A 21,618-nucleotide genomic window follows, 5' to 3' on the forward strand; every position below is an offset into this window, starting at 1 on the left:
AAATTAAGTGTTGCTTTGCTGGAGCATATAGAGTTCATTGAGTTCAGCATTCTGTTTCTAATAGCAACCAACAAGAAGCTTAAAAACCCCTGGAAGCTTAAAAGCAATGAAGGTGATTCCATTCCCTGTTGTTTATCTCTAGTTGCTTTTTTGTAGTGTTGACGCATAAGTCCTGCCTATTGTACATAGATTTATTGACATAGTAGATCTCTCTCTTGCTGAAGTTTGTCTTCAGCCTTGGCATCAAAAGCTGGCATGATTTGGCACATGTTGATGTTCCTGGGACTTGGAAGGAGACATCAGGTGAGGCCCTGGGGTGGCTGAGCAGTCAAGTCCAGCCCCACTCACCCAAACACTGTGGACCACCGCCTGGCATTGCAAAGGCCATTGGGACCATACCATGTGCTGCTGCTTGCTACCACCAGCCATTCACCCATCAGAGCTGAGTGGTGGCTTTGTTTCCTCCCATCCAAAAGCACCACTACCCTCACTTCCAGGCATAGCAGCTGAGTGACTGGCAGTGGCAGCAAGCAGCAGTGCTACCTGGGGATCTTGAGGGTTGCAGTCACTCACCTTATCCTGTTGGACAGGCAACCATAGAGCTTTTGGATGGGAACTGAGCTGCTGGTGGGCTCTGCTGTAGGCAGTTCCTTCTTAGGTTGCCCAAAATGCCGTGCCCAGCCCCAAGCGCAGCAGTTTGGGCAATCTAAGATGATGACAGCTCACAACAGATCAAAGCAAAGGCCTGGCTCCCATTCAAACAATGTCATTACAGCTGCCAACCAGATAAATACATCTCAAAGAAGTGTGTGACAAGCTGTAGCAGAGGACCAGAGGTCTAGAGAGGCATCTGCAGTACCATGCCAAGGACCTATTGAAGTTTGGCACCAGACATGTCTTTGTTTTACAGTGTCTGGTTTGAGGGATGGAAAAAAAAAATAGAACCTGCAGCATCATGGGGAACTGTTCTTCAGGTTTCCAGCCACTCTGTTTGAGCTCCTCCTCCACCTTTTCTCTTCCAACAGTCATTCAGCATTCCAGAGCTACTAAGCATGCTCAGTCACCACTGGCAGTTTTTGAGGTTCCCTCTCCACTTAGGTTCCCCCCTCTAAAGATGTGCCATGCATCTGCAAACCTTGGGGCTCCCCCAAGTCTGCTGATCCCAGCCTCTTGTGGATAGCGGGCAGTGATGGATGAATCTGTCTATTTCTGTTTTGCTCAGTTTCTCATTTTTCCAGTCTTTAGTTCAGTTCTCCATATTTCCACATCAGTTTGCATTTTTTAAAGCAAAAAATTTTCACCAGGAGCCTGGACAGCTGAGTTGGTTAGAGCATGGTGCTGATAATGCCAAGGTTGCAGGTTCAGTCCCTGTATGGGATGTCTGTATATTCCTGCATTGCAGTGGGTTGGACTGCATGATCCTCAGGGTCTCTTCCAACTCTTCTATGATTCATCAGCATTCTTGTACAGATTCTCCTAATATGCGTATGTTCATATGCAACTTGGCCTAATATGCAATTTTCACAAAGTGAAATATTGCAGTTCCCTATATTACTTTCACAGATATATGCAATCTCTGCACAGTTTAACCCCAATGCTTGCATTTTTGTACATATCACTTGGCTGGAGAACTGCTCTGCAAAATTCAGAGAAATGCAAATTTCAAAGGATGCCTTGTTTTGGTCCTCATATTCTTTTGAAAAGTGCAAATGAGGTAGATTTGCCTGCAAATACAAACTGATTCACTTCTCTCCCCCAACCCTACTGGGTGGTGCCATGTTGGATAGATAAGATACAGCACTCACAGCTTGAACATCAGTAATAGGTGAAATAATAGGTGACTCTTCCACGTTGGCATCAATCTTTTTTAGGACCTGCTTTTAATAACCGCAGGAGCTTTAGAATTCAGTATTTCCCAAACTTGGATCGCCAGCTGTTTTGGACTATAACTCCCATCATCCCATGCTAGCAAGACCAGCGGTCAGGGATTGTAGTCCGAAAACAGCTGGAGACCCAAGTTTGGGAAACACTGGCTTAGATGATAGACAGGGTTGTTTGGGGGATAAAAAGGGGGGGGGGGACTATGTACGCCACCTTGAGTTGCTTGGAGGAGAGGTGGGATTTAGATGTATGTATGTAGAATTAATAAATAAAAATAGCTTCAGGTCCTCTGGCTTAGATGCCTGGTGTCCCAAGCCTCACCAAAGTCAGGGGGAAATTAGATGTTGGTGGAGGTGTGTGGCAAGCTCTGAAAATGCTTCTGCTCTTAAGTTTTCAACCAATGCAATAGAACAACTGGATAATAACTTTGTGCGTCATTTAAAGTCTAGCCAGGTTGGAGTACTGCAGTCAATTTTACCTTTCTACCATATATCAGGAGTAATACAGTACTTCAAGCACCTGTTAGGGAAGCTAAAGAAATGCGGTGCATTTTGACATGGGGCCGAAGATGATGAAGAAACTTGCAATGGGTTTTATCAAGTGCTTGTGCCTTTTCAGCCTTAGAAGCCTTCAGAACCACTTCTAATTCAGTTAGTGTGAAGATTGATGTATCGTTTGCATCCACACTTGGCATCCCAATTGCCTCTCTCAATTTACCTTGCACTTCATGATTGATTTCCTTGTCCGCTTTTGTTCATGAAATCAGCAGTAGCCCTATCACCAGTAATTGCATACTCTCGCTTTCCCCAGGCTGGGATAGACCATTAGTCATTTGGAATTTCTGTTGGGCCTGCTTGCTTGAACAGGTCACGTCAATTGTTTTAACAGCTTAAAGCCATCTCTTTATTCTGATAGGACTTAGATGCTGGATATGTGCTTCTGTAATGACTTTGGATTCTTCTGGTGTTTTACCAACTAAATTCGCAGTTGCATTTTGGGGTTGTGGCAGACCTTAGTTTTTTCAAAGGGTTCAAAGCACTTTGAAAATGGTGTGTATATACACTCATCCCACTTTTCCCACTTCCCAGCAAAAAATGGAGAATCCTGAATTGTTCCAAAAGTGTAAAGCCATAGAATCACATTTTGCATGCTTTGAGATTTCTGAAATATTGCTATTGCAGATGCAAAAATGTGTAGGTGAACGTTATTCTACACCCTTTTCAACGTGGCAACATGGACACTAATAGCATGGCAATGTGTGGCCTTGCTCCCTGAAGAACTGTGCATGTACTTTTAAAGCCACAGAATTAACTGGCAGCCTCTAGAATGGTCAGATAACCTATGGCCTTCCAGATATCCTTGGACTCCAACTCCCATCAGCCCTTAGTCAGTCTGACCAATGATCAGGAGTGATGGGAACTGTAACCCAACAGCAACTGGGGGGGCACAGATTCCCCGCCAATACTCTAGAACAGTGGTTCCCAATTGGTAACCCTCCCAGGTGTCCGTTGCACCATTCACATAACAAAAACTACCACAGAGATATCAAAATATTCAAAAGTAGGGGGCCTATGGCTTGGCTTTTGAAAAACAAGGGCTAATTGGGAACCACTAGAGAATTAGTCATGCTAGTAAAAAAAAAACATTTACATACAAGTAACACTAACCCTTTGACTGGCAACTCTGTTATTCCTGCATTCTGCAATAATGAGAAATCAGTGACTATAACCAGTTTTGATGTAGACTCTGCATCACAGGAAATCACTCGTAAGCACGGGTATCACAGAGATATAGCTGTTCTGTTCTGGATATATTATCATTTTCCCTTAACAGGGGGGAGCCATCAATTTCCTGTGAAAATGTAAGGCATGTCAAACCTACCTACTATTTCCACTATTTTCTTTTATTATTTATTTATCTCCTCTGCAGGCAAATGGCTCTCATGGAAAAGGTTACATATGCTAACAGGAAGTTCCATTGCTTTAAGAGGAAGTGGGACCTGACATCAACAGGAAGCCCTGGGCAGCCCAACTACTGCTGCTTTAAAGAGAGAGAGCTCTCTGAAACAATGTCTGCCAGTAATTTAGAGCTAGCTAGCAGGAAATGAATATACGCTGCTGTGTGTGGTAGAGAGGAAATGATAAGCGCTACCTGGTCTGACATGGAGCAGAGATAGCGGGGAGAGAAAAGGCCTTGTTTTCCCTTATGATAGATTTTGTGCCTGCGGTCTGCGAAATGGAAAACAAAACAAGGAACAAATCGCAGAACATAGCAGTGTCCAGGGGAAGCAGGGATTTCAGTGGGAGAAAAGCTGGGCTACATACTTCCAAGTATTAGGCATTCAAATACTCTAGTGAAAGCTTTAGTATAGATATGTTTCAGAATGGTATATTTAAAGGTCTAGCTATGCATGTAATTGAATGGGAAAATCCTGCTTTTCTTAAATTTCCGGAACTATAATTTCCCCTGTTCACTTTTGCTGCTTTGTGTGTGCATTTCCAGTTTTTGCTACTTTTTTCTGTGAGAGCCTTGGAAGTTTAAAATGAACTCGTCAAGTATCATTCTGAAATTTTATCAGAGCAAGCCTTCCTAAGTTCTATAATGATGTAGATCAATGGGATAATGTGTGTGGGAGATCAGGTGGGAGGGAGGTACAGCAACGATGGGTCTCTATGGCGACTTAACTGAAAGGAAGCAATGTACATGCAATGAGAAAAAGAGGAAGCGGGTTGTTAAGAGTTCTTGACACAAACAGGTGATGTAAGCAGTGGCTGAACTTAGGCAAAGGAATCAATTAGGACAGAAGCAGACATTTTGGGGAGAGCGTCCATAGAACTCTCCCCAGCACAGTTCCTTAAGGCCTGCTTCATAGCCTGCCAATTCTGATTCTAATATATCTGAAATGTGCCCCAGATGCACCCCAGTGTGAGTGTGATGTGATGACCCAAAATGTAGCATCCAGGCTAATGTGTAGCACAGTCATCAGCATGTAAAGTAAGCCCCACTGAGCTTGATGGAGCTGAAACCCCTTGGAATCGTGCCTGGGGTTGCACTTTCGTGGTAGAATTTTCTGCTGATTTATATATTTATTATTCGTTTACGAAAAGCGCATCAACCACACTCTTTGTTGTGAATAATTTCAGAGCAAGTGTCAAGTTAAAATGTAGAGTGTCTACATAAAACACTAGAAACACCGTGGGAAATAAAAATACAGCCGGAATAACAACAACAACAAGTGATTTGACACCAAATGCCCATGAAACCCAGTAGGATGTCACCAGGAGCAAAATCCAGCACATCCTGGTTTAGGATGGGACAGGGCTAAAAGCAGGTTTACCTTCTTTGCATACAGATTAACAGGAGAAATGTGCACAATTCATTAATGGGTTGCAAAGTGACCTGAGGGATCCTTCTCCAACTCTGTCTTCCTGGTTCCCTTCAAAAGCAACTGCAGTGGCCTACAAGTGCCTAGCTAGTGCTGCCACCACCACCACACATGTTCAAAATGACGTTATAGCAAGTGCCTCTGGGAACAAGAGGACTTGATGACATGCCATTGTTCCCAGAGGGAGTTGACGGGGAGGACATGACTGCCCCTGTGACCTTTCTGCTGGAGATTCTGAGAAGGAGGTTAAACCCCTGAATCTCCCGGTCAAGAAAGAGATGGGTAAATCTGTCAAACATGGTCTCTCATTTTTTCAGTCTTCAGTTCTCCACATTCGCACATCACCTTGCTTAAAAAAAAAAAGTCTTCATGAAAATTCACCAGCATTTTGATATAAATTCTCCTCATATATACATGTTTGTATGCAATTTTGCCAAGCCCCCATTTGTGCAAAGCCATTTCCCCTTTTCACAAATGTATGCCCTTTCATACATACTTTACCCCTGTATATGCATTTTTGTATCCGTTGCTTGCTTGGCGAACAGCATGGCAAAATTGGGAGATGTGCGAATTTCGAAGAATGGCTACCTCTGGGTCCTCAGATTGTTTCGGAAATTGCAGATTAGGTAGATTTGCCTTTGGATTTGAACGGTGTTGAATTTCTCCCCTATTGCTAGGGCAAACCCTGAGAGCTAATAAAGTACTTGAACATGTCTGCTGGTCATTATTAGACTTGTGCTTTAAAAAAACCCTTGCTGGTGGAGCAGCAGGAATTCTAACACTTGCCATCTAAGTATTGGGATAAACGGCTCAATTTCCTTTACAGAAAGCCTCACGGTGTTGTAGCAACTTGTCCAACAAAATGAAGTGGGAAAGTACAGGCGACTGATGCAATAGTACCTGCTACATAGATAGTCCAGGATCACAGCAGTGTCGTCCTGTCTGTTCCTCTTCCAAGCAGAGCGTGGGGCAGCCAGAGTGGAAGTGAACATGGAAGTTTTAAAAGGGAGATTCATTTTTAAATCCGTTTGATGTTGGTTAGCTATCTCCCTGTTCAAACACAGGTGCCTGGGACTTCCAGCAGCCCAGCCACCCTAGCCAAAGTAAACATTGGCAGAGGAGGGCTGGTCCATGTTATCCACCCCCCCTTCTTTTAGAAACTAAATGCAGTGCTGGTGAAAGGTGTTGGTTTGACAGCTGTAGAGAACGAAGGCCTTTGTCTACATACGGCACTGTGGAGCAGACATCCGCTCGCACTGTTTTGTTGATATGTCTCATCCTCTGATCTCAGTGGGTCTGTCTAAAAGGAAAACGGGACATATCCAGTCCTTAGTAGTCTCTCATCTGCCCCATAAGGGCCTTTGCTATGTATCTTCCTCCCAAGTGTGTGTGAATCTACAATAGGTAAACATTCACCATAAACAGGCATACCTTTTATGGGGCAACTCTGAAGGCCTTTCCAAATAATTTGTTCTGGTGCAAAAAGGCATAGTGGTTTATAGGTCACCAGTTCCCTGCTTCATGCAATAGACCTGATTTGCCTCATTATTGAATTTGCATGCTTTAAATGCATTACACACTGTGGGGTGTGCTGCCTTAGTGTAAGACCAAAGGTAAATTTTCATGACAATTCTCGGTTAAACTGTCCAAGGACCTCCAAATTAGGAAGTAAATATGTGAAGTTTCCAGCTCTAGTTGATGCAATATTTATTGCTTGCAACAAATTCCTGTTTTCTTCTAAAAGAAAGAAAGAAGCTATAACAAGGAAGTTGCTACATGTACAGTAAAATGGATGTATATCACCATGGTGCAGTAAACTGCATAAGAAAATGTGGAAATAACATTTTGTTTGGACGCCTGCTTCCTAGTTTCTACTAGGTTCTTGTCCCAAGGTTATCATCAATAGGCAATAAAGGTTTGATTTATGTCCTACTGTAAGTGTGGGCGTGTGTGTTTAGATTTGGGATTTTGGTTGAGCGAGCTACAAGGACGTAGGCCTGATTTCTCGAGCAGGGCTTGTTACTGAAAGATGGCACCAATGGTAGTAGTAAGTGGAGGTATGCTTCATTACCAATGAAAGTGTTTTTTTGCACAAAAGCTACATTGACTCAGAGCACATTATAATATAATTTGAAATGTTAAAGCAGGTGCAATATTGCAGATGATGATGAAGAAGAAGAGTTTGGATTTGATATCCCGCTTTATCACTACCCAAAAGAGTCTCAAAGCGGCTAACATTCTCCTTTCCCTTCCTCCCCCACAACAAACACTCTGTGAGGTGAGTGGAGCTGAGAGACTTCAAAGAAGTGTGAAACTAAAAGCTGATTTATACATACAGTGGTACATCTAGTTGCAGACACAATCCGTTCAGGACACCCTGAAAAGTCCGCAACAAGAGCGGCGCTTCTTTCCATGCTTTGCTGGAATTGCTTAACATTAAATGTAAGAAACCTGGATCCTAATGAGATCATTCAGATGCTTAATATTTTGCTCATAGTTTATATGCTTAATATTTCGCTCAGCTGCCCAGCCAGGGCCTAATCAAATGCAAACTCAAATAGGAATGTCAGAGAAGTCTGATGAAAACTGAAAAAGAAGTAAGGGGAAATTGCTGCAGTTTGTGCGCTTCTCTCTCTCTCTCTCTCTCTCTCTCTCTGTGTGTGTGTGTGTGCATGTCTAGGGTCAGGATAGAAATTGGTCCAGCAAATACGATCAGTATTCATTCATAGCACCATCATTGTTGTTGTTGTTTCTAAGTCCACAAATGATATGTAATAAATTACTTTTTTAAACATTGTTTTGACATTTCCTTTACACTGAGCTGTGCAATCCAGCCAGATGGGCAGAGTATAAATAATAAAATTATTATTATTATTATTATTATGCCTACATTGCAGGGCTTGGACTAAATGAACTTTGGTATCAACTCCAATATTCTATTGTTCTATGACTTACATTAAATACGGTAGCAGGCAGCAAGAGGAATAATGTAGTATTTGGCAAGAACCAAACTGCAGCTGAACGGAAGCAGCACCAATGGTGATGAATGGAGTCCAGAACAGAAATTGCTGCCTCCTTACATCCCTGTACTCCGAGCTTCTAGAAACCGGCAATTCAAAACAGATTTGAGCAGCTTACAGAAAGTGCTTTTATTTTTTGGATATAGAAGGGAAACAAGTGAAAAATGCTATCTAACATTGTTAAGCAGGGGACTGTGGAATGTTAAATGCACCCATGCCACAAAGGAGATGGGAAGAAGATTCACAAGAGTGGGAAATGTTCGGGTTTAACAGGACATGTTTATGATACATGTGTTATCACACAATACCCTAGATTGGGGGAGTGTTTCTATGACACTTGGTTAACTTTTTGATTTTATTTTTTTAATAAAAGAAAGAAATGTTTTCATTTCAACTCATTTTCCCCCCTCCCAGCTGATGCCGGGGGTCCACACTCTCCCTTTCTTCTACATCTGGTTTCTATTGTAGTTGTAAAATGAGGACATTTTGGCTGCCTGGCACAACTAGCAGAAACTGTGTGACACCAGCTGCCTCTTCCAACTTCCAAGCCTTGAATATGGTTTCAATTATAGACATGAGAAGATTGGGACATGGAGCTCCATCCCTTTTCCTCCCTGCTGCCTACATATGCTTTCCTCCTTCTCCCCCCCCCCCCAAGAAACAACTGAAAAGTTCTTATTCAAAGTTCATGAATTTTCCATTTACATTTCCACACGTATCTTGCTGCAAATGGATCTGAGTTTCGTTTTCTTTCCGCACAGGACCTCTGCAGACTAATCAGAAATAAATTATCTCAGGACCTACCATGTAGTGATTACCATCTTAACCCCACCTCCTGCTAGCACTACCTAATGTGTCAGAGAGCAAAGCTACTTCTGGATTTGGGCTCTCCTGGAAGAGAACATTTTTTGTATTCTTCGTTCGTACAATCAATGCACTGAGGAGCTGGGCTCTGCAGGAAATTGATGCATAGCCCTTTCATCTCCAGGGACTTGAGGTCAGGACTGTAACTTTTGGTCAGAAGCAAAAACGAGTCCCTGGTGGAATTTTTTTTTTTACATTACAAAACCACTGCATAGTCTGACAAAATAGGCTGTTTTCTGTAGATTTCAAGGACTGGGAGGGCAGGAAATGGGGTGTGTGGAGTTAGGGGAGGGAGTTGGCTGCAGTGGTGTGGGAAGTGTAGAGTTGGGATGCCAAATTTGGCATTGCAGGTCAAGGCTGTGGCAAACTAGAAAGAAGATGGGTAAAGGATGATGAAAGCAAAATAAATTGGCACCAGAATAACAAAGATCTCTCTTGTCGGGTTGGAGGGGAGCAGCAACCATGATGTGGAAAACGTCAAATTGGGGAAAGGAGAACACAGTTTTTGTGTGTGATGCCATTCTAACCCACCCCAAACTTGTGGTTCCAGAATGCTTCACATCAGGCATTTAAAGTGCTATGATACCACTTTAAATGGTCATGGCTTCCCCCAAAGCATTCTGGGAGGTGTAGCTACAATACTCAGGATTCCCTGGGAAAAAGGATTGATTGTTAAAGCTCTAGAAATTGTAGCTCTTTGAGAACAGGGATCTCCTAAACAACTCTCAGCACACTCAACAAACGACAGCTCTGATCATTCTTTGGGGGCAAGCCATAACTTGTGGTATTGTCAGGATGCTGTTAGCAGCTCCCGGCTCGTTGCCCAGGAAAGTATAAAGACAAGGAAAAGTTTCTTACAGTCCTTTTTTATTTCAATCTTTACAGAGAGAGGCTATAGAACCTAGCCTCTTGGATAATGGTGTTGTCCTAAGTGAATCTCCCAACTCCCCGTCTCTCCCGCTTCCTCATTCATCAATCTCATCATCTCTCTTATGGGTGCTGCTAAGTGCCCTCTGTCTTCAAGCTCTTTGCTCTCCTACTTTTAAGGCTCGCCGGGTTCTGAGAGATGGTGGGTCTGGAATATTTTCTAATGACAACGTGTCAGCCAGGTGTTGCTCTGGCTCTCCCATGATTTCCCAACTTTCCCCCTCATCTGCCTCTGAGCTGTGACCTTCCGCAAACCACTGTTGTAAATCTATACTGTCTTCCTCTTCCTCCTCCCTGGTAGGGTCAGAATGGGGAGGCGGTCGCCACCATTCCTCTTCTGCCCAGTCCCTGGCAGGTATCATTGCATTTTAAGTGGTATCATAGCATTTTAAATATATGGTGTGAATATGGCCATGGTACCCTTGCCTGCGTAACGAGGCCTAGTGTAGCCTCAGGGTTATCTATAGGTTGTGCCAGGCGCCTCCTGCATCCCTTGATGCCAAGATTAGTCCCTGCAATTTTGCTGCAAAAGCCAAGATGATATCCTTTCCTCATTCCATTTACAGAAGGCAACAGGACTGGCAGCTGAATCTTACTTCAAGCTTGGTGACAGGATACTTTCCTCCACTGTACCTGAAAGAGCAGGATAGTTCAGGGCTCCAGACCAGGCTTTGTGGCATATTTAAGTGTGTCCTCCTAACAGAGATCAAGTTAGGAAATCTGGCTGGTTTTTACTGAACAGGAAAAGGGGGAAATGCAAGCATCTGAAAGAAAACTCAAGGAAGCAATTTGTATATTCCACCTGGCTCTTACCTTGGTTCTGTTTGTAGGGTGGATGAAAATAGCCTCCTTAAACTGGTTTGTGTGAGGTTCATTCACAGTGCTTGAGGGTATTGTTGACCTAAGTTGCTTCTTAAGAGAATATGTGTTCTGCATAAGATAAAATAAAGAGGTTTCAGTATTCAGTGTAATCCCATTTCCTGCTGCGAATTTATGCTCTCACCGAGTAGTAAGGAAAGAAATGATTCGCAACGATTTCAGATGTGTGACTGTTATTTTTCTTTCTTGATAGCCGCATTATTCGGATGACAGGTTTATGGACAGTAGAAAACTGTCGCATGTAGATCCTGTCAGTTTATAAAATGTACTTTTCAGGATTTCTGAGCTCTTAAACTGTAACTGTTTTATCTTCAATGGAGCTGACCTACTCCATTTGTTTCATTGAAGCCTGAAATAATAATAATAATAATAATAATAATAATAATAATAATAATAATACGAAGCTAAGGTCTACAGTTGCAAGAATATTGTTTACCAGCACGGTATAATCTAAGGATGATTTCACCTAGAGGTTCCCCCCCCCCCTTCCATTTGGGATATGTTCATTCAGCATATGCCAAGACCTTTGACTCAAATGAACAACCTGAACTCATTTCTTTCCTGCCCGTGGCACAGATGTGGGAAAACACAGATTTTATGCAGACAGCATAAGCCACATGGGAGAAGAAACAATGTGAGCACCCTTTTTGTACCATCCATACTTCACGTCATGCTGGATCCAATATTTGTAGTTGTGTGCCAAAGCAAGGGTGCCAGCACTGTTTGTGGATTGGACCCTCTCACCCCCTCACATACAATTTGCATAGGCTTTGTAACATAAGCAAATTTGTGTTCTCTTTTGCAGATGGAGTAGAGGATCCAAATATAAACCAGCAGCCATGCATGCAATAGAATGCCTAAATGTGAACGGGTGAAGCTTTCCCCATAATTGTATTTCCTTTTTAGAAAAGGCTTAGCCTGTTGAATTTCTGCCTACCCCACAGCTGCTAAAGGCTCAAGAGCTATGGTTTCCCCAAATGCCAACTGTAAACCAAAGCCTAGGCTGCCATTCTGTGTGGCTTCACCTGGTAGCAAGCCCTAATAAACACAAACAAAATTACTTCTCAGTGGACATGTGTACTACTGTACTGCAGGTTAATTATACAGGGAATTCGTAACGAGTGCCTGGAGACATAAGCCTCTTTGCAAAGTTTTCACGTTTTTATTTTGGTATTAATTCATATTTATGTATGTTGGGCAGGTGCAAGTGTGGAGATCTCCTTAGATTTTACGGTTGTTGTGCATGTGTGTATGGAATAGTGTATAAGATAGACAGTTAGGACTGACACAATCCGAGACCAGGAAGAAGAGACGTTGGATGAAGATTGGAAAAAATTATAAATAAAAACTTTCTATTTGGGGAATTAGCTTAAAATTAATGAATATTAGGGGAAATGTTGGAATGAAACTATATGACTCTAGCAGAAATGATATCAGGAGTTATGTATATTTGAAAACTAAGATTTAAGCCTTAAGGTATTTTAGGGTAAGATAAGGTTAAATAAACTAAGGTAATTTGAATAACAGAATATGGGGAAAGATGGAAAGGATTTGTTGAGCTAATTATTAGGTTAAATTGTTAAGATAAATTTTGTAACAAAAATTGAGAAAGATGGAAAGAATTTGCTGAAATAACTAGTTGAACTGGAATGCAAGAAGGGAGGTGTGAGGAGGTCAATGAAACAAGCAAATGGAAGTTACAGATATGTAATTTGGGATTTGTGTTTTTTTTTCTGTCTTCCTTTTTTCTTTTTATCTTTTTTCTGTACTGTTGTACTGGTTTTTGCGTTTTCTTTTTTCTCTTTTTTATGTATTATTGTGTTGTTTTTTATATATATTTTATTTTCTATGATTTTGAAACTATTAATAAATATTATTTTAAAATAAATATAAGAGACAGGGGAACGAGTAGGCTTCCGTAAATGAAGTATATTGTTGGAAGCTTCAGTTGGTTAATCTGTTTCACATTGAATGTTTTCTTCATTTTTACCTCAGTATTTGGTTAAATAGGAAATAATATTTTTGTTGCAGGATAGTTTTGCTTGTTTACCCCATGATATGATTGTTTAGTTGTCTATTGGACCTGCTTATATGATTTTGTTGTTTTGTATATTGTTTTTTTCCTGGGTTTATTTTTATTACTTTAATAAGAAAACATTTAATGAAGAGTGGGCTATAAATACTGCAAATAAATACCCCCCCCTTTATTGGAAGCCACTCAGAGATTGCAATATTCTTAGGTGGCATACGAATGCAACAAATAATAATAAAATATTCTTTATTCATCAGCTTTTGGCCATTGTAAATGATCATAAAAGGTAAAGGGTCCCCTGACCTTAGGTCCAGTCGCGGACGACTCTGGGGTTGCGGCGCTCATCTCGCTTTATTGGCCAAGGGAGCCGGTGTACAGCTTCCGGGTCATGTGGCCAGCATGACTAAGCCGCTTCTGGTGAACCAGAGCAGCGCATGGAAACACTGTTTACCTTCCCGCCAGAGCCGTACCTATTTATCTACTTGTACTTTGACGTGCTTTTGATCTGCTAGGTGGGCAGGAACTGGGACCAAGCAACGGGAGCTCATCCCATTGCGGGGATTTGAACTGCCGACCTTCCGATCGGCAAGCCCAAGAGGCTCAGTGGTTTAGACCACAGCGCCACCCTTGTAAATGATCATATTATGGCATAAAAGGCAATTCAAGCTGAGGACCCCAGGGAAAGACCTCCCTTAATCCTTCCTTTCTTTCTTTCTTTCTTTCTTTCTTTCTTTCTTTCTTTCTTTCTTTCTAGTTCCCCCGGTACTGAAGAGCTGCGCAGAGTTCATAGAGACGCACGGAATTGTGGACGGAATCTACCGGCTTTCTGGAGTGACGTCCAACATCCAGAAACTGAGGTGAGGTGAATAAGAGAACCAAATGCAAGAAAGGCCCAGTGTTAACCATCCATTGTGTTAGAACAGCATATGAACATGCCTGGATTGAGGGTGGCTGGCTTTCGGTGGATAGATAGCAACCCGGCTATGGCAAGCCAACTCCAGAGTAGCCTTAAAGCTCACGATAAACTAGTTTATAACCAGAGCTAAGTCATTTGAACTTTACAGGGCATTTGCAATGCAGATTACCAATGTGTCCAACTGCCCTCCTGTGCAGATGGACTCTGGATCATAGAGCACGGGCTTTGAGAAAACTCATTCCTTTCTTCAAAGCTCATTTCGTTATTTTTGAAGATCTACCTGAGGTTTATCCTCATGGCTTCTGTGTTTTATAGGTGTTAGATTATGGGAGTAAATCCTGCCCTGCTCCTTTCCCCCTTATAGTATAACTAAGGCCTATATATGTACGTTACAGGTTAAACCCTCACTCAAGTTTCCTGCTGCAGGAAAGGGGTGAATGGATGATGATAGACGGTGCTGACTTGCTTATGAATATACTCAGCTAGGTCTCTCTCCATTCCTAAAATAAAAATGGGGGGAGAAAGAACACAAATTGAACGGGTTGTTCCTGCAAAGGTGCTTGTGTACAGCGTGTGTAATTGGGCCTTCTGTGAACCAGCCCTAAGACCATTGCAAAATTCTGGCCACCAGCTCGGCGGTGGCTTATCGTAGATAATCTTCATGCAAATGGCAGTTAAAACATGGAAATGATGTCTAACTAGCATATGCAGAATCCATACAGCCCTCAAGGTTATGATAGGTTTCCATGGTGATTCTTGGTGCTGAGCAGGTTCCCCGTCACTGAGGTAATACATTATCAGATCTTTGCAGCCCAATCAGTACACCTTTTTTAGCCTTTGTCTGGGCAGAAATCAAGATGCAAATTGATTCCATCTCTTGCTCGTTAAACCCACTGTACCTCCTCCATCTCTGTTGTTTCAGGCAAGAGTTTGGATCAGATCAATGCCCAGACCTGACAAGGGAAGTTTACCTCCAGGACATTCACTGTGTGGGCTCACTCTGCAAGTTATACTTCAGGGAGCTACCAAATCCCCTCCTCACGTATGAGCTCTACAAGAAATTCACGGTGAGATGTTTTCTGCTATGTCTCCATTCCTGACAGGCCTCTTCCACTCTTTGACCCACACCAAACTTTTATCACTGTTGGAGACTTCCAGGTTGGCGCCTCCGGCAATGGCGGAGCTCCTCTTTTCGGGAGGAACTTGCTCCGTGAAAAACAGGGTCTGACCGCCACGGCGAAGGTGGAGACCCATTGAAATCACAAGCAGGAGAACTTGTGAACCTGGGATTCGGCTGGCACCTTTTGCGCCTCCCCTACTCGTGGGGAAACCCTGTTTTGGGGTTCCGGAGCGACGTGGGGTGAATGGCGCGGTGCTTTGAATTGACTGCTTTTTTCACGGAGTGAAGCCGCATTGCTGTTGCCGGAGAGCGCTGACTTTTTCCTGTGGACAATTGGACTTTAAACAACTACTCGTGAGTAAATCGGAAAATTGGATTTTTAAATACTTTAATTTGGCACTGAAGAGGGAGGTCATAAACAGGAAGTCCGCCTTCCGTTTTTATAAATAGACTGAAGCAAAGACGTTATAAGTTAAAGTCTTTGAAAGCTTTTGGCAAAGGATTATATTTCCATCGGTTTAAAATACAAAACCCCCCTTGGAAGCAGGAGAAGAGGGGGAAATTTTGGATCTAGTGAGCCTGCAGGAGAGAGTGAAAAATCAAATTACCACTGCTCTGAACCTGGGAACGGACTGCCAGATGACGTTTGGAGAGAGTGCATTTGACAGAACGGATTTGACAGCTAGCTAAATAAGAGTAAGATACTGTTTCCATTGTCCTCCTCTGCGTTTAAAAAAGAGGAAAAGTAACTGAAAATTTATCTTTAAAGCTTGAGTTGTGCCTGAAAGAACTGATACAAGTGGAGACTGTTTCCCTCTAGAGGGAGCTTTTGAAACTGTTACAGGAGTGTAACTGGGGGATTTCCAGCTGCAGATAAGGATTCTGAGAACTAGAGAGTGACCTTGGACCATTTAAAAATGTTGACAGGAGAGGCCATTGTGACTGTTTTATGTAAGATAAGCTGTTCGCTGGGACAGCTTCACAAGAAGATGGATGACATGACTTTTAAAGTTGATAATTTGGAACAGAAAGTGACTATTTTGAGTCAAAAAGCGAACACCAACACAGAAATAATTCAGGACTTGGTACAGGAATCCATTTTGGCAGGACAAATGGTGGAGGAGAAGGAGGAGAAGGAGAATGCTGCTGTTGTTGAACATAAAGTAATACAAGTGAGATCCGTGGCTTTACAGAAGCAAATTGAGGACTATAAGTTGAGGCCTTTTATGATTGAATCTAGGAAAAGTCAGACTCTGAGGAATGGATCCCGGCTTGGACTAAAGAAGGAAAGTTGGAAAGATCCCTCTATGCAGGGATTAACTGACTTTTGGGACATGGACTCGAGCCTGGAGGAGATTGAAGTTTTGGGGGCCTTTGGACTTGGAGGAATCTTGAAATATGCCCTGAAATACTTTATGGACTGTAGCTTTAACTATGGAAATTTGGCTGATCTGTTCAGAAGGAAGAAAAGGATTGACAGGTTGGAGTTTCCCCGAGATTTGCTCTTTAGCATTAAAGAAAATGAAGAAGACTTGCAGAAGGGACTTGGAAAAGAGTTAAGAGCCTCGGACATAAGATCACCAGGTTGATGGACTTTATGGAGTTGACGGAAAGGACTGGCAGAATCCGAAACCAGGGAGAGGAGATGGTGGAAGAAGATTGGAAAATTTAAAGTTTATATATAGACTTATGGTAAAACTAATGAGTGATAGTAAAATGGTGGAATGATTTTTTATGGGCTTAGCAGAAATGTTATAAGGAGTTAAGCATATATAAGTATTTTAGTTTTAATGGAAAATAAGGTTAAAAAATACGTTATTTACAATATGATAGAAAATGGAGAAAGATGGAAAGGATTTGCTGAAACAATTAATAGAAGTGGAATACAAAAAGGGAGGTGAGAGGAGGTCGAGGAAACAAGGGAATGAAAGATAGAGTACGGAAAAGAGATGATGTATGTTTTTAAATTGTTTTTGTTTTGTTTCATTTAGGGTTAAGGTTAGGGAGTGGGGTTTGTTTAGTTTAGTTTAATGTGTTTAGTTTTGAGTTTAGGTTGTGTTTTGCATTGTTTATATATTGTATTGTATTGTTTTTTTCTTTTTGCTTTCCTCCTTTGTCTTTTTTCTGTTTTTTTTTCTTTTTTCTCTTTTTGTAATCTATAAAAGTAATAAATATTATTTAAAAAAACAAACAAACAAACTTTTATCACTTTTGGGCTTTCCTTATAGGCTGTACTGCCATTGTGGAAGTCCAGGGCCACGTTCACGCAATGCAGTTAAAGCACTATGATATCACTTTAAACATTCATGGCCTCCCCAAAGAATTCTGGGAGCTGTAGTTTGCATGAGAAAGGTCCTGCCCCCCCCCCCAAGTTGAATAAAGACACTTGACACCAGTATTTTAGGTTAATGGGCTAAAAAAGGCTACAACTTTATTGGTTACAGATTGTGAGCAGTATTGGCTTAGGCATTGGAGCTAACCTATTATGTCTGACTCCTGCCTGTCTGCAGGGAGTCCTGGAAGCGTGAAAAGGGGAGAGCTCCCACCGGCATCCTGCTTAAATTGAGCAGGCCACACCCCTGGAGTGACCTGATTGGTTGCCTGGGCAGTGACGCAACTGGGAACCCCCCAATCACGTGGAACTGTCCACATCCCCTCCTCCGCGCACATGGAAGGGTCATAAGTACCTGCAACCCCACCTCCTCCTTAAGGTGGAAGTGGCCTTGTTAAAGGTGCTGTCAGTTGTCAGGAGACCCCCAACCACACTCACAGAATTACAATTCCCAGAGTTCCTTGGGAAGAGGAATTGATTGTTAAATCACTTTACACATGTGTCATATACATAAAGCACATTTAAAGCACATGGCTTCCTCCAAAGAATCCAGGGAACTGTAGTTTATTCCTCATAGAGCTGCAGTTCCTGGCTCCCTTAACACACTATAGTTCTCAGGATTCTTTGGACAGGATTCTTCTATAGGAAGAGTAGCTCAGTTGGCAGAGTATAAGACTCTTAATCTCAAAGTCGTGGGTTCAAGCCCCACGTTGGGCAAAAGATTCCCACATTGCAGGAGGTTGGACTAGATCAGGGTTTCCCATACTTGGGTCTCCAGCTGTTTTTGGACTAACGATAGGTCTTGGATGTGAAGAAGTTGGAGGCTACTGGAATATAGTAGCACACTGAAATCCTAATAAAGGACTGCCTGCAATTTGTTTTTAGGAATATTTAAAAAACAATTTCAGTTAATTATAAAGGCCATACGGTAATGGTCACAAGATCAATGCAATATCAAAGATTTAAAAATGAAATAAAAATTGGGCTCCACACATTTTTTGCAACCAGAGCCATTTTCAGTTCTGGGAATTCATAATACACTATTTCTGTTCATAAAAATTTTCCAAGCAGGGCTTGGGTAACTTCTCTTTTTTAAAAAACTTTCTTTCACAATTCTTATACCAGTGGATTCTTATTATAATTTTATCAGCAGGGGCTTTTACTGTCACTTAATCCAGTGCAAAATGGGTGAAAGCAGCATATTTTCTGGTGGCACAGCTACTTTCTCCTCCCTGCTTAGGCTGAAGTTAATGAGTCAAGGTGCACAGCAGTGGAAAATCAGGTTCAAAATTGTCATGCCATGAATGCAGAGAGTGGGTGTAGGTGGAAACTGTCCAAGCAGAAATCTTCAAACAACTTTAATGCAAAATGTAATGACTTGATTCAGGAGGGGGGAAATGAGTACAGATTAGCTCCAAAGTTGTGAGCAGGTTGGAGGAGCCATAGCAATAGGCCAGAAGTTCTGTTGTCAAAATCTGCACTATGCAGCTGTTCCTTGGTCCTGTAATAGGGTCAACAAATGTAATAATTATCATAAGTATTACAGAGGCAAGATGTCAATTAGCTGAACAGTTAACACCAATACGGTTGTTTGACCAGATGTTTTCTCAGCCAGGAACTCACTCAGTAGAGTCCAAATGCAGTTTGGATAATCACCTTCCAAGAGGTCTCAGAGATAAGGGCATAATTTGAACCCTTCTGCCTCCTTCTATTCTCTACTATCCTGTCACTGAGAGCAGCATTCCTTCTTGTCATGACTGACCATGCAGCCCATCGCCATAACATCAGTCCCTTGGTGTGACCTTTCCCTTTCAAGGGCCCCTCTCCCAGTGGAGGCTGGTTCATCACAGGGCAGATAGGGCACTGCCCCACCAACATTAGTTTCCCTTCAGCCAGCTCCTACTTGCTTGCTTTCTTCCTTATATCCAGTCCAGAGAGTGGCACCGCCTGCCTGCTTCCTTCCCTCCCCTGAGTCTCAGTAGTGCCTTTGTAGAAGGTGGGGACAAAACTAGAAATACTTGGCTCTGCCACCTTCTGTTAGTCACTTTCTACCTTGCCACTCCTAATGGGCATCAACCGCCACTTCCATTCACTCGTCACTTCTGAATTGACCAAGGAACTGTAAGCTCATACCGCTTTGGACTTCACCTTGTCTTACTGCTACCAACTCTTAAGGCAGCTGTTGCACACCAACCCAATCTCTGAGAGGTGCAAGATTCCAGGTGTCCCAGGTGCTTACTTAGGGTTAAGTTTCTTCAGAATGGTTTATTTACGCATATATGCAGCCTGTGCCTACAGTGGAGGGACTCACAGCATTAATACCCCAAGAAGGTCTTGCTTCTTCCGTAGCCACAGCTTTGCATTCCAGCAGAAATCAGGCATGGCTCTGTCTCACAGGCTTCAGCACACACACCAACTCCCAACTTAGTCTTTCTAACCACCAGTTAGAACAGAGCCACTTCCTTAATGGCTTATACTTAGAGGGCTGTTACCAAGAAACGTGTCTGGCTGTTACGGCAACTTGAATCCTTCCTTAGATTTAAACACTTGCTGGATCCAGAAATTAGAAGGGTCCCAGGCATACAGTCTACCCTCAGGCATAATCAGAGCAGCCTTTGCCAACCTGGTGCTCTCCAGATGTGTTGGGCTAAAAACTCCCGTCAGCCCCAGGAAAAACAGGCCGGAGTGTGATGGGCATTGTGGAGGGCATCGGGTTGGCTAAGGCTGCTTTAAGTAGCTTGGTTTTCTACCATAATTATTTATTTATTGCAAAAGTGACTAATGTATACTGGATGCCATACGCAGATTAAAAACTAAGGCTCACAGTGTTGCAGTCAGGTTCACCTGCGTCTGCAGAATTACCTCTCTACCAGAGATGGCTGATGCCCATTGAGTTTGTTAGGATGAAAGGCAGGAAGCCAACAGTAAAGGTAAAGGTAAAGGGACCCCTGACCATTAGGTCCAGTCGTGACTGATTCTGGGGTTGCGGTGCTCATCTCGCTTTATTGGCCGAGGGAGCCGGCGTACAGCTTCTGGGTCATGTGGTCAGCATGACTAAGCCGCTTCTGGCGAACCAGAGCAGCGCACGGAAACGCCGTTTACCTTCCCGCCAGAGCGGTACCTATTTATCTACTTGCACTTTGATGTGCTTTCGAACTGCTAGGTTGGCAGGAGCAGGGACCGAGCAACAGGAGCTCACCCCGTTGTGGGGATTCGAACCACCGACCTTCTGATTGGCAAGTCCTAAGCTCTGTGGTTTAACCCACAGCGCCAGCCAACAGTAGGCGGAGCCAAAGCCAATGGCAGGCAGAGGCTACTAATTCTTTTTTTTTTGTCCCCATCTTCCTCTCAGTCTCCCAGCACTGCTGTGCTTGGCCAAGTCACTGGTTTATCCCATGTCATCACATCTGTAAAATGGGATTAAGGGCTTGCCTTGTGAGAAAACTATGAGTTTTGTTAAACTCTGGGAATACTGAGTAATATGGGACGCTGGGAGAAGTGTGTGGGAAGCAGAATGCACCACCTCTGTCAAACTATACAATCACGTTCCTAAGGTGCTATTACAGCAAGTATCTCCAATCTTGTGCCATACAAATTACACTACCTGTATACAGCTGCCTAATTATGGTAGTGAATATTTAATGCAGCATAGATTTCTGCTCCCTTTCATCCCGACACACTTTATAAGAGAGCTCATTGAAAATACAGAAAATCATTGCAGGGTTTTCTTTCCTGCAATGCTCACAAAGTGATGCATTGCTCTCTGTTTGTGCTGTTTCCCCTTCTCCCCGCCTCTCATTTTAGCAAACATAACTGGTTTTGAAAATGACAGGAAACAAAGAGAGAAAGAACTGATAAAAGAGAGAGGATTTACAGAAGTGAATTTTTGCAAATAAGGGACTGTCTCTGGGCAACCCGTTTCCCCCCACTAAAGTGAAAGGTTCAGTGTGAGCTTCAGTTAAGGAACCAGCATCTTCTTATTAGCACCAGGTGGGTGAATCATTGGTCTGGCTTGGCACAAACAGCATTTCCCATGACTGCGTTGCAAGGGACGTGCTAATGTGCTATGAGCAATTAATTAGGAAACCCAAAGTATCCACCCACAGCGGAGCAGTGATGAGTCAAATATGATGGACCTCTAATCACAACTGGTGCAGAGAAGCAGCAGAATTGCATGCCCTCAGGTGCGTCTGCCACCCATGTATCTGCATGAGTCACTGCTTTGAGTGTGCCTTCTTCCTAGCAGGAGACATGCTCAGAGA

The 21,618-nt window shown here is 42.7% G+C and overlaps 1 protein-coding gene across 1 annotated transcript in view; it reads left to right on the forward strand.

Annotated features, from left to right (window-relative positions):
• The window catches only part of ARHGAP31 (Rho GTPase activating protein 31), a 99,090-nt gene that overhangs the window by 51,725 nt on the left and 25,747 nt on the right, over positions 1-21,618 (forward strand). Inside the window, exons 2-3 of the mRNA XM_081004036.1 lie at positions 13,743-13,845; positions 14,827-14,971. Of these exons, the coding sequence (XP_080860162.1) occupies positions 13,743-13,845; positions 14,827-14,971 (248 nt within the window). The remainder of the gene's footprint in view (positions 1-13,742; positions 13,846-14,826; positions 14,972-21,618) is intronic.

Source organism: Podarcis pityusensis (genome assembly GCF_964106645.2).
Source record: "Podarcis pityusensis genome assembly, chromosome: 4".
In the NCBI taxonomy this organism is placed as follows: Eukaryota; Metazoa; Chordata; class Lepidosauria; order Squamata; family Lacertidae; genus Podarcis; species Podarcis pityusensis.